Source organism: Zonotrichia leucophrys, chromosome Z (genome assembly GCF_028769735.1).
Source record: "Zonotrichia leucophrys gambelii isolate GWCS_2022_RI chromosome Z, RI_Zleu_2.0, whole genome shotgun sequence".
NCBI lineage: Eukaryota > Metazoa > Chordata > Aves > Passeriformes > Passerellidae > Zonotrichia > Zonotrichia leucophrys.
Genome location: NC_088200.1, coordinates 35,761,997 through 35,776,935, shown reverse-complemented (window position 1 = coordinate 35,776,935; position 14,939 = coordinate 35,761,997). Strand labels below are relative to the sequence as shown.

Sequence of the window (14,939 nt, the reverse complement as noted above, 5' to 3'; positions counted from 1 at the left end):
GAAACAATGAGCAGGTAGACCAAGCTGCAAAGATAGGGGTGTCCAAAATAGACCTAGATTGGGAACATAAGGGAGAGTTATTCCTAGCTCGATGGGCCCATGATGCCTCAGGCCACCAGGGCAGAGATGCCACCTATAAGTGGGCACGAGACCGAGGGGTGGATCTAACCATGGACAGTATTTCTCAGGTTATCCATGACTGTGAGACGTGTGCTGCCATCAAGCAGGCCAAGCGAGTGAAGCCCCTCTGGTACGGTGGGCGGTGGTCCAAGTACAAGTATGGGGAGGCCTGGCAGATTGACTACATCACACTGCCCCAGACACGCCAGGGCAAGCGCTACGTGCTGACCATGGTGGAAGCCACCACTGGATGGTTGGAAACCTACCCTGTGTCTCATGCTACAGCCCGGAACACCATCCTGGGCCTTGAAAAGCAAGTTCTGTGGAGACATGGCACCCCTGAGAGGATCGAGTCAGACAATGGGACTCATTTCAAGAACAGCCTTATCAACACCTGGGCTAGGGAACATGGCATTGAGTGGGTGTACCATATTCCCTACCATGCACCAGCTGCAGGCAAAGTGGAGAGGTACAATGGACTACTAAAAACCCAGTTGAAAGCTTTGGGTGGGGGATCTTTCAAGAATTGGGAACAGCATCTGGCAAAAGCCACCTGGTTAGTTAACACCCGAGGTTCCACCAACCGAGCAGGTCCTGCCCAGTCTGAGTCCCTGAATGTAATAGAAGGGGACAAAGTCCCAGTGGTACATATCAGAGGTTTGTTAGGGAAGACTGTGCGGATCAATTCTGCCTCGAGTACAGACAAACCCATTCATGGGGTTGTCTTTGCTCAGGGACCAGGTTGCACGTGGTGGATAATGCAAAGAGATGGAACAACTCAATGTGTACCTCAGGGACATCTGATTGTGGGGTAAGAATGATGTGCAATATCACTGTTCATTGGATGTTACTGCCATTGTCTGTACATTAAACCATACAGACATGAGATAGAAGGAAATGTGTAAGAGTTGAAGGTCTGGGCAAGTGGAAGATGGAGAAGGAAATGTGTAAGTGTCGAAGGTCTGAGCAAGTGACAGATGGAGCTTTAAGTGACTAAAGTGAAAAGGGGGAATCCTGCAGCTCTGTAATATAGGGCCTGGATTCAGTGGTCCAGTGTGGGGATGTGATGAAGGCATGATGGGTATTGCTTGTAATTTTGGGGGAACAGATAGAAATTTTGTATGAATAATGCATGATGTGTTGTAGTATGTTGATGATATGGGGATAAGGGGTGGAATGTCCTGGGGTGACGTTATGATGCTTGTATATCCCCATTCATCTGTTCTGTGCCTTTAAGACCGGCACTGAAGAGTGGAAGTTTTGTTTGGGTTTCTCTTATCAGGACACAGAGACAAGCAGTACACAGAGCTGTTTTTTTTTACTTCCAGCTTTGGGCTTGCTGCTTTTGCTTGCTCCCTTTTTCTGCTCTTGCTTCTGCTCTGCTTTCTGCCTCTGCTTATTAGCTAGTTCTAGCTAAACAGTCCACACTGCTTCCTGGACTGTTTCTCCTCTCCTGTTCCTGTGACCATCTCGAACCTGCTCCGGACTGGGACCCGGGAACACCAAGGGTTCGGCTGCAGCGGCTGGCCCAGCGCCGGAGGGACTGAGAACAGAGCAACCACCCCCGAAAGAGACTTTCTGATTTTGCCATCTTTCTCAGAGCGGTGTCATCGGGTATTGTTCATTTTGTGTGCTGGGGGGTGCGGGGCCAGTCAAATAAACAGGTTCTTTCCACCTCTCTCTGAGGAATTTTTTCCCGAACCGGTTGGGGGGAGGGGCCGTGTGGGTTTCGCTTTCTGGAGGGGCCCTCCTTTGCAGATTCTTTAGCAAATTTGCCCTAAACCAGTACATCAGGGTAACTGAAGAGATAACAGAAATGAATAAGAGATGAGATATTAAAGCTTCAGCTTGTTTGAATAATTTGTGTTTAGGAAAGTTAAACTCCTTCCCATTTTTAGAATGAATATGCTTCTCAAGTCAACCCACAATTTTCATGGGCTTTTCATCTGCACAGGGAGACATATCAAGAGAAGAATGTAGTTTCACATATCATTTTCTACAAGTGACGATGAGCCAAATAATTTACAAACACAGTAATAGTAAAGAGCCTACTGTATAATACCAATTCTTTGCCAGAAGCAGACTTAACACTGTATCCTGGAGAAAATAACGTTTGCATTTCCCTTAAAACAAAAGATGAAGTCTTTCTACTGAAAAATTAGAAGCAGTTCTGCTTTTAATTTTACTTAAAATTCAGTCCTGTACATACCACCATGCATTTCACAAAATGTTGGCGGGCAACAATGAGAGAGTTGCTTTCAAATTTACAAAATGTTGAGAATCAATTTTTTTTCCTTCCCTAAAAATATGTAAGGGCTCACCTGGATGCACTGAATTATTAAGGGTTTGTATGAGGACAATTGAAGATGGGATCTAGGCAAAATTTTCTTTTTTAAAACTGTTACAATTGTGTTCTTCTTTGCAGTTGTTGCATGATTTATTGGTGGACTTCTTTAAATATAAACTTTTTATAAGGTAATTCATAAATAGCAGTAATCACTGAAAGATCTGAAAAATCCTCACAAGAAAGTGATGGAAAAAGTTGGAGATACTCTGATCTTCTCTTGCCCCAGTCTTTGAGAGGTAGTTTATGCTTCTGCTAGCAGTGTTCAGTATACCAGACACCATGTTAGTTCCATGATAGAAAATGACTGCAGTACCAAGCACAAGTTAAAACTTTTGCAAGTTGGGAAGAAATTTCTTTGCTCCTTAGAAGAGTTCTTAAGGTCCATTGAGTTTTTGAGACAATTTCTCATTGTTGTTTGGTGTGAGAACAGTTGGAGCTGTTTCTTCTCTCCCTTCCTGCTGTCACTTGCTCTGCATTTAGGAGCAAGTTTTAGGGAATGGAGACATGGCTACTGCCACTTTGGGATTGTCCAGCATTAAGAGTAAAAGGACAGTCTTCTGCAGGAGGATGCTTCCTCTCCATCTCCCTCCTTGGTCCTCCAGTTTTGCAGTTGATTAGCCTTTCTAAGGTTTTCATAATAAATTTTTAGTCCTTGTAGTAGCTTTATGATATAGGAAGAGTTTCATAGGTACCAGCATCCTAAAATATTCTGCACTTATATGAGGCCAAAAGGACGAGTTTAACCAGCTGAGAAGCAAATTTTCCATTCACCAGTTTAAGGTGCAGAAAAGCACATAACTCACTTTACTACACTGTTGCTATGAAACAAAGACCTACAACTCTGCATAGCAGCAGTTTTCTACACGATGAAAGTACATCCTGTATTTCTCCTTTAAAGTCTAGACTGGTTATTTTCACTGTTTAGTCAATACAAACACACTATCTAGACTTTAAAGAATTTCTTAGCCTGTTGATGTACTCACTGGAAGTGCCAAATAAACCAATCAGCTGGAACAGAAGAACTGTGAGTTTTCAATGCTGATTATTTTTTTCTTGCTTATTTGCATATCCTAAGTAAACATTTTTATATTCTGGCTCCAGAATTCCTTTCGCATGTATAAAGGGTCTATTTGCTAGCAAAGTTGCCCTATTGGTTTGGACGGCGCTTCTTCTGTAGCTTTGGAGAACCTTTAGGATGTGGCATATATGTCAACGCACCTGGATCAGTTTTAATGGCTAAAACAGCATTTACTCTCATCATCCATGATATAGTTGATTCATGCTGACAGGTGGGAGATGCCTTTTTAGCTACTTTTGGTCAGGTTCTCTTTATTTTGTGACATTAAGACAAGGTAGATTTTCTCAACTTGAAACATCCACCCAATGGATTCCATGAGCAACCTATTAAATTAGGTCTCCTTGAAAGTAGACACCTACAACTCCTTATGAGCACTTTTCATCTTTGTCAGGAAAGAGGAAGATCTTGTTTCTGGTTCTACTGGTAAGTTTTTGACTTTAGAAAAGAAACTCTAGTTAGAACTATGAGTACTCTATTTGGAATAATGTGGGAATGCAATTCAAAGCCATCTCTGCACCCTGGAGGGTTTACATCATGGCAGTAATCCTTTTAATATTTATTAAACTGGAGAGCATTGAATCCATAAAAGCATGGAAACAGCAGGGTTTCCCCATCACAGGAAAATGAGTTATGGTTCTACTCTTGGCCATGCCCCCTCAATTTTTCCTCAGCCTAGGGGAAACTCCAAGGACATTGTCCCTTGTTGCCTGTGACAGGGCAGTTTCCTAGTGAAGGCTTTCAGTATTTCTACCCATGAGAAGAAACGGGATACGCCTTGTTACCTGTGTATGTAACAGGAATTCCTAGAGTTGTAAACCTTTGCATTACCAGAAGAGCCTTCAATAGCTAGCAGGTTCAACTATGCAATAGATTCGTTGTAAAGCTAAATATTGACCAGCAGTATTTCAGAGAAGACAAGGCTTCAGGATGTCCTAATTGGATCCTACAGTACCTGAAGAGATCCTGTAAGAAAAATTGAGAGAGACTTTTTACAATTGTGGGTGGTGATAGAACAATGTGGAATGGCTGCAAGCTCAAAGAGGGCAGGTTTAGGTTTGATTGCTAAGAAGAAATTCTTTCCTGTGAAGATGGTGAGGCATTGGAACAGGTTATTGAGGAGTGTTGTGCCATCCATGGCAATGTTCAAGGCCAGATTGGATGGAGCTGTGTCTAGTGAAGGTGTCCCAGGTGTCCCTGCCCATGTGGAGGGGTTGGAATCAGCTGATCTTTTGGGTTCTTTCCAACCTAAAGCATTCTATGACTCTGTGAAGACCTGTAGAAAAGAAAAGAGAAAACAGCAGTCCCCTATATAAGCTCAACACAATACTTCATAACAGTACATGAAAATATATTAAAATAAACTGTATGGCTGTGGCACTGAACTTTCTTAGTAGTGAAATACCATTTCTTTATTCATGTTTCCCTTGTTAATATCTATTTAAAACTGTTTTGAGGTTTGCTGTTTGCTTCCAGTTTGGCAGCTGCCAGATGATACATAAATATGCATTTATCTTTCAAATTCACTTACAAATTCAAACCATGCCATATGTTGTGTGTAATCTGAAGGTATTTTCTTCATTGGAAAAAATAAATTCCACAGGCATTTGTTGTGATGTGGAACATTAGGCAACTTGCATATGTAGTGAGCAGGTAAAGATAGTAAAAGATGACTCGGAAACTGGTACCAAAAGTGATGCATATTTTGAGTTACTTTAATTCTTGTAAAACCAAGCTGAATCTTTTTTTTTTTTTTTTTTGGTACAACTGACCTTCAGATAATGTTTATTTTACCATAAGAAAAAAATGTGTATTATATTAATGCAAATGCTTTCCATAAAAAAATGAGTAAAAAGCCAGCATGGACTTAGCTATTTGTGTAGTCCAAATGAGTAGAATATGTTTTGAATTGTGTATAAAAAAATCCTAATGACATTTCGGTATTTCTTGGTTACCTAAATCATGGGAGGTAAGACTTAGAGAAATACCCATTACACTTTGGGAAAATGATTCATATTTTTCCATTAGAAGCAAGGTATTTTGGCACTTGTCAGTAGACTGCCATGATTTTGTAACAGTGAAAGTCAGGACTTCACACTGGTTTCTGTTCCTGTGACTGATGCATTGACAATTCCCTTGAAACACTGAATGTAATAAATAGTACATAGAATTTTCAAGGAAATATTTGACAAAAAACTGCATCCAAACTGATGAAAGTTTTCTCTAAAGTTCTCCAATATATGGTGCAATTTGAGAAAAAACACTTGACAGAGAGGGTGCTTTTATTTGAGGTTTTGATGACTGCTGCTACGGGCTTGTTCCGACTTTATCTAGCTGTTACTCTTTTACTTAATCCATTATCTCTATCTCCTTTTAGGATCGGTGGAACCATGCCAACAGTCTTCTCCTATTTTTCGGAAGTGCTCGCTAGGGAGAAACGAGGTGAACACCTGAGCTGGCTCTGCATGTTTTGGATGATTGGTGGCATCTACGCTTCCGCAATGGCTTGGGCAATAATTCCTCATTATGGTAAGAAAAGCCATAGAAGAAAGAAAAATCTCCTTGTGATTTGGAGGTATTCTAGTATGAAAGTAAATATCTTGAAGCTTGATAGCTTAAAGAGGAGCCTTCATATCTGTTTTTGAACTAGTGACCTAACTGATAGTAATGATAGTAATAATAACAATACTAATACTAATACTAATACTAATACTAATACTAATAATCATAATCATAATCATAATCATAATCATAATCATAATCATAATCATAATCATAATCATAATCATAATTTTATTTATTTATTGTTATTATTATTTAATAATTCCTTTAGGAGGGTATAGTGGGAATAGATTGTATGCCAAATAATAAATAATTTATTACAAGATGCAAAACTTCACCAATACCCATATTCAGTCAGATTTTTTAAATTACTGAAAACCTGTACACATGAAAATTTAATTGGTGTCATTGTTAAATCTGGAGAAGATAGATGATGTGGAGATTTCCATCAGAGAAATTTTAAATTGCAGGAATGTCTAAGTAGTGATCCTTTTGATACAGTAATCAATTGTGAATTGAACATTCTTGAGAAGAAGAGTTTGCAGTGCTGAAATCTGAAATTAGTCTGAAAATAAAGCTGTACTGAATGCTACTTTATCAAAGAGCTCTTTAATTTCTCTGACATAGTTAAACATAATATGGAGGTATAGATTCAATTCTTTGTCTCTTGTGCTTGTGTTTTACAAGAGTTAAGTGCTCACAGGTCTCCAGGGTTGCCCAGACTGCTCAGGCATTCTTAAAAATCAGCTTCTTAAGCAGTTCTCTCTGGCAGGCCGCAAGTGAAGTAAAGCAGCACTGTGAGCTGGCAACCAAAGCAACTTCCTTTAGCCAAGCAATGAGGTTTATCAAAGCATTATTGCGAAGGTTTGCTTGAAGTGATGGGAATATTTAGCAAGTGATAATGTCCAGAAGTATATTATACTAGTGCAGATTAATCAAATACCCGGACTGTTGCATTAAAATTATTTTAGGGTTCAATTCACCAAACCTGAATCTCTGTCTTCAACCTTGCCTTTTGACTTTGAACTGCTGGAAGCAAAGAGAGGAATTTGTGCTGACAAGGCACAGTACGGATTTTTTTTTTCTAAAGTAGTAAATTACTCTGGATGCCAAGTACTTTTTTGCTTTCCTATGGACTTTTATTTTCTTTATCTTTCAGTAGAAAATGCAAACATTATGACAGACTAATTTACATAGGTTGTCTAATTTAATGTAGATTTTATTAATAACTTTATATCCTTTACTGAGGTGCTCTTAGAACATCACATGGCAGTATATTTTAATATAGTGCACTTATACCAAAGCAGTGTCACTACAGGGAAAACATTTCTCTTTCTTTAGCAGAGGAAGAATATCATCAACAAAAAGGAGTGCTGCACTGAGTTTTTTGTTGTTGTTCTTGTTTTTGTTGCTTTTCCAGTTGTTGCTTTTTCCACCTACAAAATATTTGTTAAATAATATAAGACAAAAGAAAGTAAAAAACTATTTGAAAACATAGTATGCTTTAGTGCTAGACACACAAATCACTACTTGCAGTTTATTAAGTTACAATGATCAAAAAAAGGTCAAAAAATCAAGCTATCAGAAGAATCCTTTTTCAGAGTAAAAGAAGTAAATTTGTACATCATTTTGGTAAAAATTGCTCCCAGGGCAAGCCCTGCTCCAGCATTTGGGGAGTGTGGTCACACATTGCTGTCCCCTCCCAGAAATATTCCAGGTCAAGCAAATGCCTGTTCAGGTGTCTACACCATTTGTATTACATGCATTTAGAAGGAGGCTCTTATGGTATTTTCTCTTTTACTATTTCTGAATTATTTCTACATAGATTTATTTTGCCAGAATTAAGCAGAGATAGAGATTTTCCTCCAAATCCCTTTCTGTACTTCTCATCATTCACATCTTCAGTGACCAGGAAGCAAAACATAATTATTATAAACTACACATTCACTTTTAAACTGCATTTGTATTTGTGCATTTCTGTGCACAGAAATGGTGTACAGAAATTTGAGTATTTCTGTGTTGTCTGCTTCTCACTTGAGGACCTGACAATGTTTGGCTTTCTCAGCTGGACTCAGAAGTTATTCAATAGCAGTGAATGAGCTCCATCTGTACAAAAAGCAATAAACTGTCATTGAGCGCAGTGGAACTGTTCTTCTATTAATAGAAAGATACCAGGTCAACAGAGTAGAATACTTCTGAATATTCTTTGGATGTAAGGATGAAAGGATGTATTCCTTTCATTTGTAGTTCTTCTTATACAAGCCACTTTAAAAAGTCCTAGCATACCTTATCTAGCCCGAGGCAGACTGTGGAGCTATATATGTATGTTTGTCCAGTGAACATTTAGATACATCTTTCTGGGAGAAAACACAGATTACTCTGTATATGTAACAGTTTATCTCTGTTGCTGTTCAAGCAACATAGCAGTCTGAAACAGGAGATGCCCTGGAACACAAAATAAAATGTTGATAACTGTTGTTTTAACATCAGCATGTTGTTAACTTCTTCTGCTAAGTGTGATGCAGTGCTGCAGTCACCGCATATGGAAAGGCTAATATCATCTGGAAGACATGTATCTCTCTATCAAGGCTTTTTGACTGAAATATCTGTTTGCCATTGTTTAAAAACTGAAAGTTTGTGTAGACCAGTTCAAGGTCTCCTAAACTTGAGCTCAGGCTGTGAAGAAGAAACATCTGCAGAGAAATGCTTCTAATTGCAACTAATTTTAAAAGTCTCAGATTAGACTGCTAAAAAGAAATTCCTCTCTACAGTTCTTATATCAGTCTGGACAGGAGAAATAACAATCATTCTGTAAATACTTCTGCAAGTGCAGTTTCAATTTCAGCATCCTGTTTCAAAGTAGAGTAGTTCAAAGATGTCAGAGACTTCAACAGTGTATTACAATAGTCTTCAAAAATTTTTGTTTTTCAAATAATGAAGAGTCCCAAGAAAGAGAAATTTTAGTTTAAAATACAGATATTTATATCTTACAAAATTTTTTACACCAAGTTTATTATTTACTCTGAGAATAGGAATTAAAAAGAATTTTGAAAGTTATTTTATCAGATATTAAAAAAGAAAACAATTCTGTGGCATGATCATAAAAATCAGTCTCAGTTTTTATTGTAACGTATCTCCAAACTAAACATCAAGGGAGGCTAGATAAGGATTTCGGTGTCCTTAGCCTATCACTTCTGATATTCTGTCTAATTTTATGTACTTTGCCTGTAAGAGTCATACAAGCCTTTTCTGGCTTTATGGACTATAGGGAAATCTTTTGAAATTTGCAACATTCTCTACAGTATTTTACTTAGTCATAAAAAATATTGACTTTGCTGGTTCTTAAATCTTATTCTTGAACAAGAAGAGGAGTTCTTGACCAGAAAGAAATTAGATTGCAAGGAGAAGAACAGGATATCAGAAGTGCGGGTATCCAGGCTGTTACAGTATAAACTGCAGGGTGAACCTGAGGCTTTCTCCAGACTCTCACACCCCACTTCTGGTATTTACCAGAGAAGAGACGAGATAGCCATGCCAAATGACATTAGTGAACAAGTCTCCGCTGTATGGCCAGAGAAGAGACATTACTTCCATAAATATGCAGAAGATTCCAGTTAAATTAGGCTCCATTATTCCCTAAACCACTTCAAATTTAATGATACAGAATCAAGAAAATAGTAAAAACACTTCTTTCCAACACTTTCAGTACAAATCTGATGTAAGTTTAAACATTCTTTCAGACAAGGGTAATCACATTATATGACAGATCTTCACCTAAAGTATTCATTTTTCATCACTAGAGTCTTTTGTCCTACTTAACTGAGGACCACTTACTTGTGTTCATAAGAGAGGTATTTAGTACTATTCAGGAAACAAACTTGGAGTAAAAAAGTGTGGAATAAGAAGTCTACAGAAATGGCATTCCATTTCAGAAGTGAAGATTTCTTGCCTAGGTGTAATGTGTCTCTCTGGCTGTAAGTGGGAAGGTATTAATATGTTCTCTATTACAGCAGAGTTTTCTATTGCATCAACAAACAATTGGTGTTTTATTCTGTGACTAAAAGTCGCAGTTACAAATTATAAACTTTTCACTGGTCGCAAATGATATTTCTACTTCAGTCATTAGAGCTTTACTAAAGAAGGCCATTTTTTCCTGAATGTATTTTTTTTGAGAGAGGAAGTTCTTTACAGTAACAGAAGCTAAAAATACAGACATTGAAATGTCCAAATAATGCACTCACTCTTGTCTTACAAAGCAATATATTTAAAATACTAACAATAACTTCTATTTTAAAAAATTTTAATTATGTCTCCTACTGGAAATTTTTGAAATAATTTCCTGGTCAGTAAAATATACTCACTTCTATTTTCTCTGAATGTTTTTGCTTTTTTCTTTTCCCCTGTCAATATGATTAAATGGCAGAAAAAGGGACTTAATTTAGATAGGATAGAAGTTAAATTTTAAATGCAGTTGTTATATAGTACTAATATGCACTGCCAAATATATTTACAGAATCTTCATTCACTGGATGTTGTCAAGTGCACATTAAACTACAGACTGTCCTTAACAGTTTAGAACTATGCTAAATTCACTAGACCTACCAATGGACACCTGTTGACTGTTCTTATTCTACTTTCCATAATTAGATAAGTTGTTTTTTAGGTCCAGGAGTACATAATGGCCTCTGAGTGCAAATGTGAGGAGAATGGACCCATGTGTTTTTCTTTTGAGTAAGATCTGGTTTGCAAAGTGGTCTGAAAAAATATTTCTCAGTTTGTAGCAGATGATTGTTATGGTAAAGCAATTAAATTAATCTGAAGAAATTTGTTCTACTGGCAATGAAAGTGATCCTTTTATCACCCTTTACCATGATGGCTTGAAAACATTTTTGTTGTACTTTCCATGTCATGTTTGCTCCATTTTTCTGTCATCCAACTGAAGATAAAAAAGATAAACCTATCTTCAAAACAGCAATGAAATCCCCTTCTGCATGAAAGCATCATGAACTCTATAGTAGTAAAACAGGCAAGGCAGCAGGGCTGCATGCAGCAGCTATGCAGATGAGGAGATAGATACTGGCTCACTGTGCAATTCACAGCATGCAAAGCACCAGGCAGAGGAATTAACCTCTCAGCCTGCTGCAGATTTAACTGAGAACATGATGGACTAAAATTGTGGAGCAGCAATGAAAAAAGAAAACCTTTTAACTCCCTTATTTTTCTGCGTTTTTGTTGGGCTGAAGGGTTTCTCAGTGTCACACAGCAGTGGCGGTATTGGGTTAAAAAGTCCCACACTAATGCTGCATACTGTCTGTGGGTTAGAGACTTAGGGCACAGCAAGTACAAGTGCTTGATGAGCAATAAAACTAGAAGGATCTCTGGAGTCATCCATCTTTCAGCATCTCTGGTGAGCAGACCGGGATCCTTTTGAGGGGTAGGAGCTGTTTAGTGTGGATTTACAGACTCATCTGATATTTCTGTCAAGAGTTGGTGGTACAGATAATGAAAAAGATTTTATAATGGTCTGTTTGTTAAGCATCTGAACGAAACTGCCATGAAAGAAGTAAAAGCTCAGGCTGAGGTTGCAGGGGCCATTATGGACACTGTTTTGAAGCAAGTTGATGCAACAGATGCCCCTCAAAGTTCCCACACCCCTGTTCTATTAAACAGATACTGTTCCTTCGCTTGTGTTGGAGTAAACTAGAAAACAGCAAATAAAGAAAAAAATACTAGAATTTTTAAAAAAATAGAAAAAGAAGGAGCATTGAATAGTCCCAGCACATGTAGCAAAGTGCATGTCTATCAAATTATCCTCACTGGTAGCTCCAAATGGAAGACAGAAAGCTTCTTGGCCAAATAACCCTGCACTGGTAGAAAAAGTACGTTCGTCCTCATTTAATTTCTAAAATTCTGGACTCTCAATTTTTTAAAATTCCAATTCCTTAATATTACTTTTCTATTGTTTTCCTCAAACATGACTTTAAAAATTTTCCTTTTCAAGGTGGTTTAGAACAAATATATGCCATAGCAACAGCTGTTTGGGAAAAAGTTGAACCCAAGGCATGATTTTCTATTATATGGTAATTTGGTATTTTTGCAGAACGTGTCTGAATTTCATCAGTTGTCTAGTACAAAGAGAAATGCCAAAGAAGATGGCCTGGGTAAGAGAACCATGGGATTTTTTCTGAGCTGTAAAAAGCCCACGATTGTGCCAAGAAATTTGCAGAATTTGAAATCAATCTATTGTCCTTGTTCTTAAGACATGGAGGAAACATGTGAACCAAAATTTAAAACCAAGCACAAATTTTCAAATTTGCTTCATACAATTTCCTTTCTGATAGATCTTCTCTCTTCAGAATTAGCCTTCACAAATGAAAAATACCATTTAAGGTTTAAAGAAGTTAGAGCTTTGGTAAGGTTGAATCTGCATTCATTATGAGACTGTGTTATGCTGTATAAATGGAATAGATCAGACATTAAGGCATCTACTATGTCCCACAACATCTGTTGATCTGTTTTATATTCCTCTAAGAGGCAAAGTGATTGATCCCCAACGTGCTATGCTTTCCCCCTGCAAGCACTTAATGCACTTACATTTATCATGTATTCTGCAAATGGAGCTTTATCTATACTTTTTAAAATCTGAGTTAATTAAAGTGTGTCCAAGGCAGTTTCAATGTTAACTTGAGTTATCAACTTCTATTTGTGAATTTTTCCTCATTCGAAATAATCCTATTACATTAGATTACACTGAATGTGTACTTTAAAAAAAATCTTCATCTTTAGGAACAATAATGACAGAGTACAGCAGAGTTTAGAAGTGCTGCTTATGCAAATCTATCTAGGAGAGCAAATAAACCCCACTTTATCAGGTGGTTTTTTTTGTTGTTGTTTTCTGTGATCTAATGCAGAGTTTGATATGGTCATTTCAATGTTTATATTTGCAAGCCCTAGAAGTTTAAGTAGCTTTTAGCACATCTATACTTAATGAGCACTAAAGATGCTCATTAGTGAGCTTCAAATATAACCTTTTCCTTGGCACTTCAAGCTGAAGGTGAAAGAGAAAATTTGTTTGGGGAGAGGTTCAGTAAAAAACTAGCAAATTGTTTTGTGAGCAAAGAAGATACGAGGCGCAGTTTTCTAGGGATTTCTGTCAATCACCTTTTGATCCTGGTGAACTCCCTTCTGCCCTCTCTTCCCCTATGTTGCTTACAAGGCACCTCAGCAGTCCTTTTAGTTTGTCCTTGCTTTTTCTAGGTCCCTTTCTTCTACACTCTCTGCAGTTCCCCCTTCTTTCCCCCAGAGCTCTGGAATAAGAAACATTCAGTCATCCACACTCTCACCATGCTCTGTGGTGCGATACAGCCCTGGCCTAGCTGCTCTCAGGTAGAAAGAAACTCATTTTGACCTGGATCAGGCCAGTGCCAAGGCCAATGGATTGAGTGGCTGTGCTGCATTCCCCATACCCAGGTAGGCTTCAACATCCTTGAGGGACCACTGATATCTCCTGCCTTTTCCTTCATCTTCCACTGGACTCTCTCTTCTCTGCCTGGACAGCATATTTCACAAGGCTATGGAGAATGTGACTGTCTTTGGGACTATTACATCCTGTGACACTTGATTGAAGTATCTTAATGGCATTAAAGAATGCTGGTGGAGAAACTGACAGACAGGTGAACAGACTGTTGCCATAAACATCATTGTTCAATGCCATAAACACAATTTTCCACAAAAACTGTAGTAATAGTCAATCATTCTTATGACAATAAAATAGTCAGCTTCTCAGCCTCACTCTTTATGAGAAATCAGTTTCCCACAATAAATTGGTCTTGAGTATAATTTAAGGAAATTTGCATCCAGGTTAATAGAGCTGCCTTACAAACCTGTTCAGATTGACCAGCAGAAGTATTTGCAGTGTCAGACATTAACCTTGCTTTTCATGTCTAGAAACGAGGAAGATTCTAATCAGATGAGATTTCTTTGTTAATATTTTTAATGTTAAATCACAAAAAACCTGTGTTTGATTTTTTGACTGTTCTACAACAGATGAAAAAATAATGAGATAAAGCATATACAAAAATACATTAATTTTCTCTGGAACATATTATGACAGTATACATTTGCCATCCATACTTTCATATTATTTCTGTGCCTTGCAGAGCTATCTGCTTTGAAGAACTTGGTGATTTTCCTCTTAATAACAATTTCTTTTCACTCTAATAATATATTCTTTCTAAGGATTGCATATACAATTGGAATATAATTTTTCAATTTGCAGTCTAGTTGCCTTTGAAATAAAATTAACAAAATCAATTGCAAATGACATTGGATTTTTTTTTCAGGGAGTTTGTTCATACTTTTTCTCAAAGGAAAATATTTTGTGTTATTTTGAAAATCATGCCTACTTTAGTGAAAGTAATTTCATTGAGGTCTATTCAAATATCCGGGCTTACCAGTGTATCTGACTATCACACTTTTAGGAGAGGAACTTGTTCAAAAATATGGCAAAACCAGATCTACCTCCCTTACAGTGTTTGTGCACATCATATTTCCAAGACAGCTCTGTTTTTATACCTTACAAAGATGTTAGCAGAAAACAGTATAAAATGAGCAGTGATAAGCATTAAGATTTCATAGTGAGGGCTCTAGGCTGAGGTTTCCATTCCCTATTTCCTCAGCTTTGGTGCTGGGCAAAGTGAAGAAATGCTGCTTTCTACTACTCACTGTTCCTCCCTTGCTGTTTGAGTTGGTATTGTTTTCTTTTTAGTATTGGGGCAATTTAATTTTAGGCATTGAAAGTTTTGGTCCCCCTCTTAGTTGTTTCAAGAAAATGGC

The 14,939-nt window shown here is 37.6% G+C and overlaps 1 protein-coding gene across 2 annotated transcripts in view; it reads left to right on the top strand.

Annotated features, from left to right (window-relative positions):
- The window catches only part of SV2C (synaptic vesicle glycoprotein 2C), a 119,684-nt gene that overhangs the window by 61,715 nt on the left and 43,030 nt on the right, over positions 1–14,939 (top strand). For both annotated transcript variants that reach the window (XM_064735129.1, XM_064735130.1), the window contains exon 4: positions 5,920–6,071. In XM_064735129.1, coding sequence (XP_064591199.1) covers positions 5,920–6,071 — 152 coding nt within the window. The remainder of the gene's footprint in view (positions 1–5,919; positions 6,072–14,939) is intronic.